This window comes from Lithobates pipiens, unplaced genomic scaffold (assembly GCF_037356315.1).
Source record: "Lithobates pipiens isolate NorthernLeopardFrog02 unplaced genomic scaffold, aLitPip1_a1.2 Scaffold_8, whole genome shotgun sequence".
Taxonomy (NCBI): Eukaryota; Metazoa; Chordata; class Amphibia; order Anura; family Ranidae; genus Lithobates; species Lithobates pipiens.
In genome coordinates, this window is record NW_027507903.1 from 130,487,235 (window position 1) to 130,507,023 (window position 19,789).

Genomic DNA, 19,789 nt, shown 5'->3' on the forward strand with positions numbered 1-19,789 from the left:
GGAAAAAAAAATTAAAATAAGCAGAAAAAATAATAATTTTTAAACGCGCCCTGTCCTGCTCGCATATAAAATCGGTGTTCGAACCACACATAGGAGGTAGCGCCGTGATCGGTAGAGCGAGAGCAATAATTCTAGCCCCAGACCTCCTCTGTAACTCAAAACGTGCAACCTGTAGAATTTTTTTAAACATCGCCTATGGAGATTTTAAAGGGTAAAAGTTTGTCGCCATTCCATGAGCGGGTACAATTTTGAAGCGTGACATGTTTGGTATCAATTTACTCGGCGTAACATTATCTTTCACAATATAAAAAATAATTGGGCTAACTTTACTGTTGTCTTATTTTTTTATTAACTAAATTATTTTTCCCAACAAAAGTGCGCTTGTAAGTTCCGCTGCACAAATACGGTGTGACAGACAGTATTGCAACAACCACCATTTTATTCTCTAGGGTGTTAGAATAAAAAATATATATAATGTTTAGGGGGTTCTTAATAAAGGGAAGAAGAGGCAGGTAATATAAAACAGGCAGAGGAAACTTTGCAGAGGAAATTAGCATTGCTGGTTTGTCATACCAACAGCGACCACAAGAGGGCGCCAGATTCCATAAGGAATCATAGGACCGCAGAAGGCCTCAAAGCCGCGGCCTAAATTTTCGGCCGCCGGCGGAACGGCCCGACGCGATCACGCTGGGGGGGTCCACAGAGACAGGATACCCCCAGCTGTGCTGCCCCAGGCGCGAGTTCGCTATTTCTAGTCGCCAATGCGACCTGGCGCCCAGGTTTTGTCGAGCCCTGCCATAGGCTATGTAGTGCAAGGGCCTGTCTTTTGATGCAAATTGTTCAGTTGGGGCCTCTTAAGCCATAGTATTGGTAAATCAAAAGGAGACACTACAATCAGATTGCATAGTAAATGCCCAGCTTTATAACAGTACATTGGAGGCAGTGGGCAGAGATACCCAGCTGTCATTGTTCTTGTGTAAACACACCATTTATATCTAGCATAGTGGAAGCGCATTCTTTTTGGCCAGTTTTTGTGACACACTTGGGGCAGCCTAATCTCAATTGCTCTGTGACAAATGCGTCAAAGTAGCTCATAGGAAATTTTAGCACGTTGCCCTGTTTATCGAATTTTTTTTTTTTTTTTGCACGTGGCAAAATGCGTGTTTGCTTCCACATTTGGGATGGCGCTGAAAGTGCTACTAGTTTTTAGATTTTTTAAAGTCCTTTAGATACATCAAAACTATTTAAAAGATAGACACCTGTCTATCCATTTTAGTTAGGATTTTAGAAGCAATTCTTTTTGAAACCTCCCCAAATGAACCCCCTTTTTGGGAAGTAGACCCTCCAAGGAATTTGCTGAGGCCCTTGAGTCCATTGAAGAAAAAAATATTTTTTATAATTCATCTCTTATTTTTGTCAAGTGTATTTTAAAAATGAAGAAAAATTGCAGTTGTCACTGAAATCATATGTTGCTCACACATGCAATGTGGTATATACCTATGGCATGTACCCCAAAATATACCCAAAATACATTGAGTACAGGGATACCACATGTGACTTTTTGGGAGCCTTAGTTGTGTATGGGTGCCGGAAACCAATCACCGCCATTAGGCTAAGGACCTAAATTGCTCATTTCACTTCCTCTACCTAAATGTTTCAGAGGCCATGAAATGCCATGATGGCATGACCCCTCTTTGGAAAGTAGACACCCCCAGGCATTTGAGGCATGTTAAGTCCATGGAATATTTTATATTTTGCCACATGTTTTGGGAAAATTGCAATTTTTTTTTTTCCCCACAGCTGTCACTTGATATATTGCTCAAACGTGCCATTGGGTATTTGTAAAATTACTCCCCAAAATACATTTTGCTGCTTCAGAGTAAGGGGAGGGGATACCAAGTGTGAGACTTTTTTTTGGCAGTCTAGCTGTGTACAGAACCATGAAAACCAATCACTGCCTTCAGGCTTTGTAAGGGCGTAAATTTATAATTTCACTTCCTCGCTACCCATCAATTTTGGAGGCCATGAAATGCCAAGATTGCAGGACCCCCTTTCGGAAAGCAGATACCCCAAGCTATTTGCGAAGCATGTTGAGTTTTTTGCAGATTTTGCTTTTTGTAAGAGTTTTGAAAATTGAAAGAAAAAATGTCCGTTTTCCTAAACAAATGATAGCTGCAAAATGGGGTGTCTACTTTCCGAAAAGGGGCTGTTTTGGGGGGTTTTGTGCTATCTTGGCATTTCATAGCCCCGAAACTGATAGGAAGTGAAATTAGCAATTTATCCCTTTTTGAAATCCTGAGGGCGGTGATTGGTATTCAGGGTCCTGTATTTTGGGATGTAATTCCACATATATCCATGGTATGCGTGAGCAATATATAATTTCAGTGACAACTTTGTAAGAAAATAAACTTGTTTTGTAATTTTCCCAAAAATTGTGGAAAAACATAAAATATTCCATGGACTCAACATGCCTCTTGGCAAATAGCTTGGGGTATCTAGTTTCCAAAAATGGGTTAATTTTTGGGGGGGGGGGGGGGTGGTCGAACTGTCCTGCCATTTTATGCCCAACATTAGAAGCTTATGCCACACATCATCCACTTTTCTAACCACTTGAAGACCAAGCCCTTTCTGACACATTCTTTGAAAGTGTCATTGGCGCAAATACAATAATACAAGGTTTGCTACGGCTACATTTTACCCACTAGATGTGGTAAAAAAAGATTATTTTTATATAGCTAGGTTGCTGCGCCAACCCCACTTCATACATTTTAAAGTGTAACGTGAATAATCAATGTATGTTGATCCATTATAAAGTGTCTTTAACAACCAATATAATGCTCGCATCAACGTGTGTAACAAATTCATCTATACAAATATATAGCGCTTCAAACAATGTGTTACAGTACAAAAAAAGCCTAGTGTTCATAAAATATCCCACGTGCCCAAAAATAAATTCAATTGTGATTCACCACCTTCCAGAGTTTGCACTCTAAAAAGCAGTAATCAAAAAGCCTTAAATACCTGGTTCAGTTCGTTCTTTATACGAATACACCAGCGGTTTACCCAGCAGATGTAGCAATATTCTTTTCATGCGCCTCCACCATTTAGTATTCTATTATTCTCATGAAAAACAAAGGGCCATCATTGCGCAACATTCCTCAATTTATCATGATTTAAAACTGAACAAAGCGTTCCCTCACATTTACTTATGCCTTTAGATTGGTACAATCTATCCAGCATTCCAAACCGAGCCTGTGCTCGCCACTAAATGTGAGTGAACGCTTTCATTTTTAAAGCATAATAAATTGAGGAATGTTTCACAATGATGGCTGTTTGTTTTTCATGAGAATTAAAGGACACTAAATGGTGGAGGCGCATGAAATGAATATTGCTACATCTGCTGGGTAAACCTCTGGTGTGTTCGTATAAAGAACCGACTGAACCAGGCATTTAAGGCCTTTTGATTACTGCTTTTTAGTGAGTGCAAACTCTGGAAGGTGGTGGTGAATCATGATTGAATTTATATTTGGACACGTGGGATATTTTGATGAAGAATTAACACTAGCACTTTTTTTGTTCTGTATCATGTTTTTGATTGAAGCACTATATATATAATATATATATATATATATATATATATATATATATATATATATATATATATATATATATATATATATATTTATTTTGTATAGATTAATGTTCACATTGATGTGAGCATTATATTGGTTACTTTACAATGGATTATCAATTGATATGTTGATTATACTTTATCAACTGATAAATTATAAAGTGAATAATGTATCGATAAAGTGAATAAAGTGTCTTTAAGAACCAATATAATGCTCACATTGTGAAAACATTCATCGGTACAAATTATATATAGTGCTTAAAACAAACGTGATTGCAACAAAAACTTGATACAGTACAAAGAGTCCTAGTGTTAAAGTGGATGTAAACTCAAAATTTAATTTTTTGTCTGGCACAATATAGAGTATAAGATGCCCAGTCTTGCCACAAAGTTAATCCAGCTCTGAGCAATCATATCTTTTTTTTTTTTCCCAGTGAAATAAAACGGACAAACTGAAAACTTTGTCTGTTCTTCCCCCTTGTTGTGATTGACAGGTGATTTCATATCTCGTGCACTAGCCTAAGGCATGCATATTTTTTTTTAATTCCCACCCCACTCCTTTCTTCAGCAGCTCTGCAAGGATTGGCTGTCCTACACCTCACTAGGATTTGGCATGCTGAAGTCATGTGGGGACTTTTCTGGGTTTTCACTGGATTTTAGTGATCGTAGCAGAAGTTCAGTGTAAGAAATACCCAATGCACAAAAACACTATTGCCAAAATGTTAAAAAAAAAAAAAAAAAAAATCTTATGCTGAGGACATAAATGTCAAACGCAACATGGTTTAAAATTATGCATGCCTGAGCTGCGGTGACAAACTTGCATACGTTTGTAAATGCCTTTACAGGTTAACACTTTAGATTTAGAGGTCGTCTGCTGCTAGAATTACTGCCCTTGATCTGGCACTCCCAGTGATACTTTGCATGCATGGTGCAGTTGCTGTTTACATATGACACGTGACCGATGCTTGCGTTCACCTTTGTGCGTGAGCAGGGGGTGACTGGTGCTTTTTTTTTTTTTTGCTTTTTTACTGTCCCTTTCATTTTTTTATATTGCTTGTTATCCCAGGGAATGTAAATATCCCCTATGATGGCAATAGTGACAGGCACTCCTTTTTTTTAAAAACTGTGGGCTTAGACTAAGTCTCTCCCTTGCCCTTAAAGCATCTGACCACACCAAGAAGTGAGAAGATGCTTTCCCAATGGTGCTGTTTATATCCGGTGCAACCGAAGTGATAAAATCATAGCTTTCCATTTCTTGGGCCATAGAGATGATTGGAGTCGTTCTGGTCTCCGATCAGCTCTGGTCAGCTGGTGGAACCACTGGCTGCATTCTCGGATTCCCGGTAAAGGAGAGCCCATGGAGGGGGCGCACGATCATAATGGATTCCTCCTTTCACATCGATTGTATAAAATTTAAAGTGTGTGTGGTATGCCCACAATTAGAATAGCACCCTGCATCAACCCACTGCCAATGATGGACATACCGTATTTGCCGGTGTATAAGACGACCCGGCATATAAGACGACCCCCTAATTGTACATGTTTTTAAAATGCTTTGCCTGGAGCCATTTCCTTCTTCCTTCTTGCTGGTGCTGGAACCAATCACGGAGAGCAATGTATTCTATTAATGAATACAAAGCCTGCTTGGATTGGCAGAGCCTGTAACATCATCAGCCCGCGCCTCTCTGACTCTTAAAGCCAATCCGAGCAGGCTACTGTGTAGCCTGCTCGGATTGGCAGAGATTGTTACTCCAATCCGAGCAGGCTCTGTATTCATTTGAATACATCGCTCACTGGGATTGGCTCAGCGATATATACTGTATGTAGCCGAAGCTACATACAGTATTACCGCACATCCAGAAGGCATCCCAGCAGCTGACCCGGCATATAAGACGACGCCTCCTTTTTGCCCAGTTTTTTTAAGTGTAAAAGGTCGTCTTATACGCCGGAAAATACGGTATATGTATGTTCTTTTCTCTTCGTTCAGCCCATGGGACTGGATGAAGAAATCTCTGCCAAGAAAAGTGAGAAAATATATGGTGAATCATAGGGGCAATCCGCCCTCTGTCCACCCAGCCCCAATGCTTTGCCATATATGCGCTTTTATTTTAAACTGGTGGGGAAATCACCTCATACAGTGCTGGTGTTGCTGATTTCACATATTGAGATCAAATTCTGTTGCTGTCAAAAACCAGTGCTGGAGCTGAGTGGTGTACCTGCAAAGAAAACAATGGTTAACTATAAAACATTACAGTATAAAATACAGTAAAACAGAACTACTGTTTTTAGTCTTTTTAATTTTTTTTTACACTTATTGCAACTAAAAAAAACTTTGAACGTTCCAGCCTAGGGTCTCTCAAAATGTGATAGCCATCTAACATCTTCTGAGACCCAATGTGAATGTGCCCTAGACTGTCGTGCTGTACCCTATATTAATGATCCACTAATGTGTGATAACAAAAACCATCCCCGATGCAGAAACCAGGTTTGCCAGGACAGGAGGGACAAAAATAGCAGGTGCTATGCCTAAAATCTGCGCTTGCTACACACTGCATCCTTTTTGGGGTGACTTTGGATAGGGGTACCAAGGAGGACATCCAGAAAATTTCTCTCATGCAGCTGCCTCACTGCATCTGTTTTGGATTATTGGGCCACAGCACCTTCTGGATAGAAATGGGCTGTGATCACTTCTTGGAATTTTAGGAAGGGTCCACTTCTTCCTGATGCTTTTTATGGTACATATGCGTTGAACAGAGCCAATTGGCATGAATAGACACTCAAGTGTGGGTCCCTTATCTGGTCGTTGAAGTCCACCAATCCCCTTTTTAAGGTTGCAGTTGTGGACACGGGCTTCTCAACACCAGTCGCCATTGTAATTTGGGCTGCTGTATCTGAGTGAATGGAAGACAGAACGAAAACGTTCCATTTGTCCTTCCACCTCACTGCAAGCAATTTATTGCACCTCAAGCAGGCTATCCCCCTGTCTAAGTGGGACATTTACAAGCCGTTGGGGAAGCCCTAGCGTTTAAATTTGCACAATGCTACTTTTGCAAATTGAAATGTCTAAAAATTGGCACGCTTGTATAAATGGTACCCCTTTCTGAATAAGGGTGTCACAAACAATCTTACCGCTGCTACCTATCTAGTCTGGGCAGTTGGGAGGCCTCCCTGCTCTTTTCCCTCGTAAACCAGGAAACCACATGTATAGGCTGTTGCCCTGTCACAGAGCTTATAAATTTTGACTCCATATCTGGCATGCTTGTTGGGAGAAACTGCATGAAAACCAGGTGGCCAGAAAACTTAATCAGGGACTCATCTATGCAGATGTTCTATATCTGGGATATGTAAAGCTGCAAATTTTTGGCTGAATCGATTTAAAAGGAGCCGAATTTTGTGGAGCCGAAATCCAGGGTCACCCCCGAGGACGAGTTTGTTGTCCAAGTACATAAACAAATATTTGCTCATATCTAGCCAGGGCAGCAGACAAGGGCTTATGATGAATTGGGTCAGTGGGCCAGTATGATCGCAACTCATTCTTTGGTAATGCCCATGTTGAGGGATAGGCCCAGAAATATTTGAAATTCGAACCGTGATCTGTTTCCATGCAAGTTGTCTGGAAAAACCATAAAAAAGACGTTAAATCTGTTTCCACCTGTATTCTAAGTTTTCCAGTGAATGGGGGTACTACGGGTTCTGCAGAATCTGGACTGCCAATCAGGATTTGGAAGGGCATCAGAAAGGGCACTATGGGCTCTACGGGCCTGCGTTTGAATTCTTGCTGGCTGCAGGACACACCTTGTGCTAACCATCGCTCCAGCTTGAACTGCACTTATGGGACTCGCCACATCACCAAGTGATGTAACACCAAGTGTTACTGCAGTACTGGTTTGTCTATAACCACGATGTACTAGGCCGATGGTGCTTCCCAGTTCACCAAAAGGTAGAGCGGCACTAGTACCATCACTCTGCTGCATAAGACAATCATGCGATTGTAGCACCTCGGCAACAGAGGAACCGGGGTCAGGTACACAGTACAGCCATGGACCTCTACTCTGTCCATCTGTCAGGGTGCTGGTGCTCGCTACAGGTTTGAATACTGAGCCTGAATCTGACAGTGAGGACTCCCCATCATGCTCCTGTCAGGCTCAGTATCCTGTAGGTCTCTTCACTAGTGTACCTTTCGTTTTGGCCAATAAATTTACAGGTACCTAGTGTCCCACAGGTAAAGAAAGCAGCTGGTTATCAGACTGTTAGAACTGCTACAAAAACATTTTAACTGCTAGCAGAGATCAGCCCTGACTGTTAAAGCTGCGGTTTTGTGTGCTGTTAGAAGTGATCTACTGATTACTGGCTTGGCTTGGGTGGGGTGGAGGGGCTAAATGCATGTGCTGGCAGGTGTTGGGGCTGATGCTACTAACGCCATGCTTTTGGGAACACTATTAGATGCTGGTATAGTTCTAATCTAAGATATACGTTCAAATGCTATACTAGCAATGGAGGTGTTACTGGTGATCAAAGGGGTAATCTAAGGTTCTTCGCTTGTCTTACGCCAACTGACCCTGGCGCTAACTGGCATCACCTGTGACACTAATACAGTGATCAGAAAAGAGATCTGTACACTGTACTAATGACACTGACAGGGAGTGAAAGGGTTAACTAGGGTTAAAACGTAGGTTCAGGGTACCCGCCATACATTCCCTAATGATATTTAACGTCAAGTAACACCCATACAGTGATCAGTAAAAAATCTGTACACTGTACTTGGTAACACACTGACAGGGAGTGAAAGGGTTAATGGGTGGGGCAATCAGGGGGTTAAATGTTTAACTGTGTAAATGGTCAGTGTAGTGCTTTGCTTATGGTAGATGCTCTCTCCTCTCATGCTGGAACTTAAAAGGGCCCCAGGAGAGAATGCATAATTTCCTGTGCCTGTGTTTATTACACAGGCACAGTATTTTCTGCCATTTGTCAGAACCGATCAGGTCCAGGCCATAAATCATTGGCCTGGACTTGAAGACTGATCAGTTCTGAATCAAATCCGATCACGGGTGCGTGCTCCCTAGCCATGCTGCAAATCAAATATAGGAACAGTAAGTGATTTTGTGCAGCAGGGCTGCCCTGCTACAGTATATGTACATGGGACGGTCTGGTTAAACCAGATTTCCATTTTTGCAGTCAAATTGAGAACTTCACTGTTGTGTTCACATTCAATCCCCATACTAAAAAACGTAAAGTAGTTGTAAAGTTAAGACAAGACTTTATCTAAATACATGCTCTGCATTGAGGTAGGAAATGCCCCAGCATTTGTATCTACCTGTCAAATCCTGTGAGGGAGCTGGATGGAGCCATGCTGTGTATGGACGCAAGTAGTTTGCATGCAAAATAGGAGTGAACAGCGATGCCGGGGGTCCCCACAATTAAACACTTTACAACTGCTTTAAATCTTACCCTTTAGCTGTTTCTAAGGAGAAGGTGTTATGGCTTTTTCTAAGAATTTCTGGAGAGTGTCTGTGGGTCTGTCTCCACACTCTAGCTATGCCTCATTAACCACTTCAGCCCTAGAAGTTTGTACCCACTTGCTGACCAGTGAACTTTTTACAATTTGGCACTGCGTCACTTTAACTGATTGCACAGTCGTTCAATGCTGTACCCAAACAACATTTGTATCCTTTTTTCCCACAAATAGAGCTTTCTTTTGATGGTATTTTTTGCTCACCACTTTTTATTTTTATTTTATGCACTATAAACAGATCGACAATTTTCAAAACAATTTTTTTTGCTATAATATCCCTCAAACAAATTTATTAATCAGTTTAGGCTAATATATTCTATGTTTTTGGTAAAAAATTTGAAATAAGCTTATATTGGTTTGCACAAAAGTTATAGCATCTACAAACTATGGGAAAGATTTATGGCTTTTTTTTTTTTACTAGTAATGGCGGTGATCTACAGTTTTTAATTTTAGTGGTATTGCGGACAGAACAGACACTTGACACTAAGGACTGTTGACAATTTATAAAGCGTTCGGTGCTATAAAAATGCACTGATTACTGTGTAAATGTCACTGGCAGGAAAGGGGTTAACTGTGTTCCCTCAGTCTTCTAACTGTGGGTATGGGAGTGACTAGTAGAGGCGACATATCATTTTTCCTACTTTAGTAGGAAAAACTGTTTCCTCTTCTGATGGCACAGGGAGTTGTGTGTTTACACACACTAATCTCCATGCTGGCGCTCGTGCCCACTGGCTAGGCACATCGGGTCCCCCGCTGTTTAGCAGGCGTGCACCCTCTGGCTGAACGGGTATGACGTACCCGTATGGTGATTTGCCCATGGTAGCCATTCTGCCACAATATATCTGCGTGAGCCGGTCAGGGAATTGGTTCAAGTGGTAACTCTGAATAAAACACATCTGTAGTGTTTACTGGTCTCTCTCCAAAGCTTTAATTGTATCCTTCCTTTGTTCCTGTGCCGTGTGTGTCCCTTTCCTTTAGCCAGCGCCTGCACACTGTAACTGCAGCTCTCCATCTACTTCGCTATGCTCCTGACAGATACAGAAGGATTTTTTCACAATTCTGCACATTTGAACTGATGTAGAGAAGACTGCAGATTATCAAGTAAAACTTTTGTATGAGGATTGTTTTCATCTGTGTATCTGAGGCTATTCCCTGGGTATATTTGAGAAATTACAACCACTTTAACATACAGTGCAGAAGGGTGGTCAGTGTTCATCTAGTTTACAGTTGATAATGAATTGGACACAGTAAAGATTGGGTTTATGTTCAACATTACTCCGCAAGCCTTCTAATACCAAAAAGCAAGCAAGTAAGGAATTGTAAGCAAGTAAAACGCACTTAAAGGTAACCAGTAACATAAAGTAGCGCAACCTGATTTAAGCAGTTTGAATCAATAGTTTAGATCTTCCTACTGTATAGTTTTGTATATTGAGCTTAGTGTATCTATGCCCTCAAATTTTTTTTTGTTTCAGGCAGAATTGGGGAAAATGGTAGCAGTGAAATCTGACAAAAGGTTCTATCTGGTGCTTTGAGATTTTCCCTTTCTGTTCTGGGGGCAAATTTTTACCAGAAAGAAAATGAATGCTAGTCTGTAACAGGGAAACTGAAAAAAAAGCCGGTTTGGAGCTCCCCTAAACGTTAAACGGTTTGGTCCTAAGTTGCTATTAAAAAGAATGTCAATTAAAAAGAAAAGGAAAAACATAAGGCCCGATCACACAAATGGTATTAATGATGGCTTGCGTGAAAACTTTCATTCTAATGCAGGTCATTGCAGCTGTGGACATCAGATAGAGGCTGGTGGACAGCATAAAACACAACCCCTCAAAAGTGCAAAACCTGCAAAATTAAACCGCCAAAATAAGATGCAATAAACTCTTTAGGTGTACATTTTATTAATATGAGAAATTCTATAATGCACAAGTGGTAGGATAAATACAAGACCCTGCTAATTTGTTTGGAAGTGTGTTGCATTTATTCTAAATATTTCTTATGCTTAACAATAGTATATCCTTGAATCAGTTTTAGCGCTTTAGATGTACATTATATTTCTGATCTTGGAGTGTTGCTTTTCAGGTTGTTTTGTGCTTTTGGGTTAGCCACTCAAGTAAATTCTTTCAAATATGCATGCAATACAAAGTCTTGAAGGTTTAGGCCACATGCACACTGAATGTATTTACAGCTGTTGATTTTGGCTACAGGCAGTAAACTCCCCAGCATGTTCTGTGTGTCCATGGGCTATTGGCGTTTTCTGACTGTAAAATCTCCAGAACTAGTGAGTTTTAGGCGTTTTAGCTGTAAAAACTTTGAAAAATGCAACTATTTGGCGTTTATCAGCTTTTTTGAGCCATAAACTTTTGTGGGAGTATAGTTTAGCTTAAGAGAAGCTGAAAAAAGCCACTGCAAAACTCATTTCTACAGCTAACCCTACTGGCGTTTTTATAATGTCCAGTGTGCATGAGGCCTTAGTGTGAAATAAGAAAAAAAAAATACAAAATATTTTCTAAACTAGTGCATTGAGCAGATGGGGAACAAACGGACTCTTGACTCTGCTCTTGGCTAAAAGGACACATGTTCCAACTCTTAAGGATATTGTTGTTCACCCCCACACTAACACTGCATCTAAGTATTTTCAAAAACTTTTACTGACATCCATGCATGTCCATATGTCAAATAATCTAGAATTGTGCAACTTTTGGGAAATCTCTGCGGATAGGCCTGCCGAACTCCCTTTACACACTTCAAGAGTTGGAAGCTGCTATAGCAAATGTAAGGCACCAGGTCTACACAGAATTCTAATTTGAGGTTTTACAATTGATAAAAACAGGCCTGACATTTTATGCAGCTCTAGATTCAGGTCTCCTACTGACATCCATGTATGAGGCTAATGTGGTACTTTCAAAATGGGTAAAGATTTCCTTTTTGCTTTTTCCCATTTCATGCATATGTTTAGAAATATAAATTTTATTAAAGGTAATACTGAATGTCCACTCTGGATAATTTTACTTTGACATAGTAAAGGCTACATATCTGGTCTGATCACTTGTACATTACAGCCAGGAACCATTGGTACAATTTTAAAACAAGCTCAAGGCTGCTTGTGCAGGCCGCGCTTTTTATTGGCTCAGTACTGAAGCACCAGCTTATAGCAGTGGCTACCACAAAGCTTGTGCTGTTAAAGTGCATATAAATCCCTTATTGGGGATTTTTTTTGTTTTTTGATAAAGTATGGAAGGTTTAGAACCTGTATTTTATTACTATAGTTTTCACTGGGAAGATCACTCTGCTGCCTTGGTGACTGGGATTGATGGGGAAAATCGAATTTTGGTTTCACTAGAATAAGAGGGTAAATCCTTTGGCATTCTGGTGATAATGGTCTTACAGCTTCCCTCTCTGGAGTGATCTCTCATCACATTTTTGCCTCAAGATGGAAAGTAAAGGAAAATCCCACCAATGGGACATAAGCCACAAATGCCTCATCTATTCTATTCAGAACTAAAACAAAATTGTCTTAAGATCCATTGTAAAGGACAAGACTGCAGCAGCTACCTTTTTTAATGGTTGCACTCTGTCATGCATCAGGAAATCCTTATTGCTTATCCATAGAACAAAACTTTACCCTTCCAGATATTACCTCTTTTCTTTCTGATCTACATCAAAAATCGGAGTTTAAAATGCATAGATATCATGAACACGGTTATGCTAGTGTCACTTACTGTAATACTCATTAATATTTCTACTGATTGTACTAAACCAGAAGTGCATTTTCAAGCATTCTTCCCATCTCCTTATCGTGTAAGGATGTTAAATAACAGCTTAAGAACAGAAAAGCTAATGCAGGTGTTTGTGGTCCAGGCAAGTAACTTTTGACTTTTTAAAAAAAAAAATTTTTTTTTATCCCAGTCAAAATCTCTTAAATGGTTCCGATTTCCTATAATGCCGCTTGTTCCATTAGAGAGGCTACTAAGTGGGTAACGTGTGCAATGACTCGCATTCTTATTTGGCTTGTTAAGTTTAAAATGGTTTACATTTCTTGGGTCCAGCCCTCACACTTTAATTCACTTTCAGCTTTTACACCCTGTTCATTTTCATTTATGAAAAAATTGGGTTTTCATTCTGTAACAAATGTTATACTTGTCTATCTCACCAACACATTTACTATTACAAATCTTTTTATATCCTATAACAGTAGTTGATGGACTTTTTTACGTGGCTTTCCTGTGGGTTAGCTGCACTGAGCCATAGGCTTTTGTTAAATCCTGCTGATTTGGTGTGTTTTCTGAAAGAACAAAACTCCTGAATGCATGAGTTTTCACAAAGTGCATCACACCTGCAAGATATAATAGTGGGTAAACATCTAACGGATTAGTTGCACTAAAAATGATCCTGATTATTTAAAATCTTCATGCTATTATGCGCTTTTTTCCCCCTCCCCTCATTTTTTATTTTTTTTGTTACAGGTTGTACAGGTGTTGAATGCCGATGCAATGGTGGTGAAGCTGAACTCTGGCGATTACAAGACCATTCATCTTGCTAGTATTAGACCTCCAAGGCTGGAAGGTGAAGGATCTCAGGTAAGAGTTAAATTGGTCCTTTTAGCACACACCCCCCCTACTAGTGAGATGGTGTATTTTAGGGTTTTTACAAAATGTGTGCATGTGCCAGTAAGAATTAAGTTTATACCATGGAAGGTCCAACCAATGGTCAATCTGATAAAACCAAAGACTCAGAAGACTGGAGTTGAAAAACTGATCTAGATTGTAAGCTCTAACAAGCAGAGCTCTCTGATTCCTCCTGTATCAAATTGTATTGCAACTGTTGTAAAGCGCTGCGCAAACTGTTGGTGCTATATAAATCCTGTATAATCCGTTTGTGCGTGCTCCAGGGGTTATGCGACACACTGCATCTTTTATCATGTAAAGGGCCTATGACGTAGGCTCTTTACCAAGTGATCAGCTGTGACTGATCACAGTGGTTACCAAGGAGTTTACCTCGGTTTGAGCTGACAGGGAGAGAAGATCGGCGGCTCTCCTGTTGTGGGGGGGGGGGGGTCGTGCACTGATGGTGCATATTCAACTCAGCCCCCATCAGAGGTGCCCACCACATGTGCCAGTCTGTGCCTCATCAGTGACTGTTCATAGTGTGACAGCGCTGAAAACTGGCCTGGGCAGGAACGAGTGAAAATGTCCTGTATTGAAGTTAAGCAAGCAACCTGGACGCTGGTTTCTATGCAGAGCTTCACCAGATTTTCCACTCTCCAGTTTTAGTAAATCTCCCCTCAGTGTCTGTGTGTATATATATCACACATCTACTATTCCACAGCGTTGGCCATCATGTAATCTGCTTTTAATTGCTGAAACAAATAACCTACAACCAATTTATCAAGTTTTGGCAGAATGGTAGGTAGGATTTCATGAGCAAAATTTTTTTTTTGTAGAGTATTTGAAATGGCTAGAGAATGAACATTGGCATGCATGTAAAAAAGAAAAAAGGGGCGTGGGGAAAAGTTTTCTTATCGTAAATCACAGAACACAGAGCCATAGTAGTTTCTATGTGGGTTATAGGCCACCTTCAACTGATGGACACGGCACGCCCTAAATTAAAAAGTGCACTCCCTATATAACCCCTCCCACTGGTGGGAGTACCTCAGTTTTTTTGCCAGTGTCTAAGGTGTTGGTCATGAGTAAAGATGTGCTGAGCTGCTCTTCAGATGAACAAGGTTTTGCCTGTAACGCTTCTTTTTAGAGAGCTGGACCCTGGGATCCAGTACTTTTTGGTAGTAAGGCCATAAAGTTTTACTGGTGGAGGTGCTAATACAGTTATAGGAGCATGGGTTTCCTCAAGGATTCCCAGCTCCTGAAGGTTTAACGGAACGCACCGTGAAGGGTGAAAATTGGATCTGTTGGTTTACCACAGAAAACCCTGCAGCGGGAAAGGTAAGTGGAGTTTTCTAAGAAATTTAATATTTTCTTATGAATGTCTCCTTTAAATTAGTAACTGTTGTCATGCCTATGTCACCATTGGGGGCTGTATTGAGCACTTGCATCTCATGCTTCTCAGAGTGCACGTTTATCTCCGGGAAACGGCAAGTTTCTCTCCTCCCATCAACAGCAAGACCTCCGGTAAGTCTGGGGGGGGGGTTCCACTCCCCACCAGATGCCCCCCTGTGCAGTTTTTTTTCTTCCCCTTTTCTCAGGGAAAGAGTGCCAAAGGATTAAAAAAACGAACGACATTCTCACACGGGGGAAAAAAGCCATTTAAAAATAAAGGGGGAAGGGCCGCAGACGGCGGGGCTTAGAGCAGTATTGGCGTCGTCCAACGTCCAGCGCTGGAAGGTCTGTTTTTAAGCATCATTTGTTACATGCTGCAGGAGGGACACAAGAACATTGAGGTAGGTGACAGGCATTTCTTGACACATTTACTGCTGCATCAAGCTTAGCATTAATAGCAGTAACAGAAGCTGGCCTATTACTCAAGCAGTACATGCATTCCTTCTGGTACCTCTGCTTTGTGCATCGGGCTATGGTCAGAAGGGGGGTAAAAAACACCTCAAAGGGCTCAAAAACTTTTATAGTCACACAATAGACTAGATCCATCCCAGTAAATATGGCATACTCCCCTAAGAGTAATATGGCTGGTCAGTGAGCTGTCAGGAGGGGTAAGTGTTGCAGCTGCTTTTAACACTGCAGCCCCTGTGTATATTAAGGATGTTTTTCTTCAACCTTTTTAAGCTTGAAGCAAAAGTTTGATGCTTTAATTGCATCTCAGAGTGGGATTAAGCATAACAGATCCCTGTGCATTGCTCAGCACCCTCATACTGAGGAACTAGGAGCGAGAGATGACAAGTTTTTCTCAGACCAGGAAAAGGCTGATGTCTCCTCTTCTGAGGAACCTGATGTGAAGTATCAGGCTCACAGGAAAGGTTGTTCAGTTGCTCACTAAATTGATCCACTCCACATTTTTACTGTCAGTAATGCAGTCAATGAACCCCCATCGGTTCAGGCTTTTCCTATCGATTCATTCTAAGAAAACTTATGTATTCTGAGTGAGAGCACCCAGATAAACAGGATTTTCCTCTGAAATTGTTCTCAATACTTCTATGGAGGAAGGGTTTTATGGGGCGTTCCAGCAATTAACGCTGCTCTATTCTCTGTAAACAAAAACCTGACTTGTCCATTAGACAGTGCTCTTATGCTAAAGGGTTCAACAGATATGAAGTTGGAGTTTTTTTTTTTTTAACATTTCACTCGCAGGTTCAGTCATTCAACCTGTACTTGCAGCGTTCAGAGTGTCTCAGTCCTTAAAGGACCAGTTTATAGAGGTACGGCATATCACCAAGCCTTCTGTTTTACAGTTGGTGCTATGAAAGATTCTATTCTCCAAGCCTCACGGCTCATGCTATAGCTGGTACATAGAATCCTATGGTTGAAAAATTGGTCAGCCAAAGTGCCATGCAAAAAGCCCTTTGCCAGTTTCCCTTTTTAAGGTGAACGGTTATTTGACTATTTTGCTACCAGTGTTGCAGTTTTGACTGTATAATCCAAGTATGGAACATATGTACTTTATATACTGTTTAAGTGATTCAAATTAAAGTTAAATAAAAAGTGTAATTGAATATCCTTATTTCTAAATAGCTGGCTGTGCTCCGACAAATTTATTTTATTTAATGTGCTTCAATCATAGGCTCTCTTAGTTCTGTAATGCTTTTCATTGACAGGTGCAAGTTTTCTCTCAACTTATTTCAGACAAGGTTTAATGTTAAATTTAAATTATCGTGTCACTTAACACTTTCACTGCAGCTTCTGTTAAGCTGTCATTAGTTTTGTGATTGTACATTTCAGCCTATTCTCTGATTATTCATGTGTAATCTTACCCAATTATTGCATTCTTTCATGAATTTTGGACACAGATGGCCAGTGGCAAGAGTAGGTAGATGGTACAGACCTTTCACACTCCTTGTTTATTTTCCAAGTGCATCCACTTCAGCATCCAGTAACATAGCAATGCTAATTGCTATTTAATAGCTCTGGACTGCCGTTTGGCTTCTAGATGCATACCCAGCTATAATTATAATTGGCTTTGGTTGAATACTCTTCACTTTACCTATTGCAAGCTGAACTGTTGTAAGGCTGGATTGGAAATCTGTATACTTGCTATTCTTTGGCTCTTTCCCACCCATGCTGATGTACTTGCTGAAAACACTTTGACATTTTATTCAATTTTTTTGTGTGGTATGGTGCACAATTTGCCTGTTCTGAACCTAGTAACAAACTTAAGTGTGTGTAGGCTTAAAAATGGGCATCTAATCAAATGTGATTTTCAATTGATCATTCTTTTAATAGCCAGTACCAAAAAATAGAATGCTTTTAGTTTGCCTTTACTAGCTCAAAAATTTGTTTCCGTGGAGCCAAAAAGTGATTTGGCCAACACCTGTATAGTAATTTGTCGGTGCTCCCAGGGTTTATTTGTTACTATTAGACTATAGTTCTCTACATTTTCTTAATCTCCTGGCTAGCCGCACTTTTTTTCACCCAGTTTTTCAAGAGTAAGTCTGAAATATTAGTCTGTGGCCCAAGAGTGTATGACTTAATTGTGCATGACTTAATTTTAAAGGCTTTAGTGATCTGTCATGAAGCTTAATGCTATGCCAAAAAAAGTGAGCCGTATTCTCAGGCGGTAAGATGTTTCCAATTTTCAGGCAAATTGGACCACATTTTTAAAGGATTCAGAGGAGGTATAGAGAGGGTGAGAATATATTTTTTGCAATCATTGATTGTATGGTATCCCTTAACTACCAACACCTGTGCAATGTGAGTCTACATAAGGGTGTGGACAGAAGCACCAGTATAAATGTATGGAAAGCCACCAGTTTGGGAGCACTGACAGATTGCACATTGGCTTCTGTATTCGCAAAACCTACAGTAATTTTGCTTGCCCCGCAGTACCCACCTTTCTATTGCTGCTTCCCTACTCCCACCCCATATGAATGCATTTCTTGCCTTGTCATCTCTTCACCGTCAAGCCACTCCTCTCCTAGTGAAGGATTTGTCCCCCCCCTCCTCAATCTTTGCCAAGGCAAGGTTGTTGCCTCATCCATGGTTTCTTCTGTGCGCTGTGCATTTGTTGGTGTTTTTTTTTTTAACTATATATGCATATTTGTGGCCTACATTTTTTCATAAATGTCATAAGCAGCTGCTGCTAGAGTGCTAAGGAATATTAGTGTGAAATATGGCAAGTAACCATTTTAGTGGCTGAAAAGTAATTTTTTTGTGGTCTACATTATAAAAAAAAAAGTTAACTAGCTTTATTAAAGACTACACTGAAAGCCATTCCTGGTGGTTGCATGATGCACGCTTTTAAATTCTGATGCCCAGTGAGAAGATGCATCTTCTGCCAGGCAATATGCATATGACAGATTGCAAAATGACATCCAAAATAAAGGCAAGCATCTTAGAAGCCCAGAGTGCAGTCTGTTGAAGGAATTGTGGATAATACATAATTTTGGTTTTAAAGTCTCATTGACATTTCTGATCTTTAAGTTGTCTAGCCCATTTCTAGTTTTCCTATTGCTATTACCTGGGAAACAGATGCTGGCTAGACACACAGACCGCAATTATTGCAATGGTGAATCTGGAATGCACTCTATGGAGCTAGCTCTATATCTAAGCCAATAACCTCATGGTTTGGTTTGTCCAGAACTGTAGGAATTCGAAACTGTCACCACCTGTACTGCCATTTCTTTTTGCTGAATGGTAACAATGGATTCTTGTAAAGCCTAAAGTATAAACTTTATTTTATTTGATAGATTAGAGAGGGATTAGAACATCTGTCTTGTTTACTGCATTCTACCTGGTAGGGACAATTTGCCTTACTGTAAAAGTAAATCCCATATTTTGTGCTGTTGTAAAAATAGGAAGAGGGGCAATCTTCCAATGGGGACACTATTTCTGGTGCCAGCCAGGGATTCCCTCACTTTGGATGGATTTTCTATTTTCCCGTTTTTGCTATGGGATGGTAAGGGAAATTGCCCCAATGAGATGCCAAATGTGGCAAAAAATGACAGGGATCATAACCCTCCATTTCTGTATACAAATGGGGGAAGAGCATCATTTTGCCGATGAGTTTACAGTAAAACTAAACTTTTAATATATTGCAACGTATCTATGGCTACATTAGGCTCGGTTCACACAGGGGCGGCACGACTTGCAGCGCCACGACTTGCACACGATCAGCGGCGACTTGCAAAACGACTTCTGCATAGAAGTCAACGCAAGTCGCCTGAAGTCACCCCAAAGTAGTACAGGAACCTTTTTTCTAAGTCGGAGCGACTTGAGTCGCTCCTATTAAAACTGTTCCATAGTACAGAACGGAGCGCGACTTGTCAGGCGGCGAAGTCGCCTGGACAAGTCGCCCCTGTGTGAACCGAGCCTAAGTTCTGTCGTTTTTTGTTTGTTTTGTTTTTTCACCTGGTGGTCTGTGTAGTAACAAATTTCCTGTTAGGTTGGTTTACTTTGTCCCCCGCTTTATCAGTGGAGGAACATGATAAAACCATCCTTGGACAGCAGCATCGTCAACCTGTGGATAGTAGCGTTAGCTGAACAAGCAAATTTAGATGGACTTGACTAACAAATTAAAGCTGAACTCAAGCA

General features: G+C 40.5%; 1 protein-coding gene across 1 annotated transcript in view; it reads left to right on the forward strand.

Moving 5' to 3' along the window:
- SND1 (staphylococcal nuclease and tudor domain containing 1) overlaps nucleotides 1-19,789 on the forward strand; it is an 840,361-nt gene that overhangs the window by 86,005 nt on the left and 734,567 nt on the right. The window contains exon 10 of the mRNA XM_077473541.1: nucleotides 13,601-13,714. Coding sequence (XP_077329667.1) covers nucleotides 13,601-13,714 — 114 coding nt within the window. The remainder of the gene's footprint in view (nucleotides 1-13,600; nucleotides 13,715-19,789) is intronic.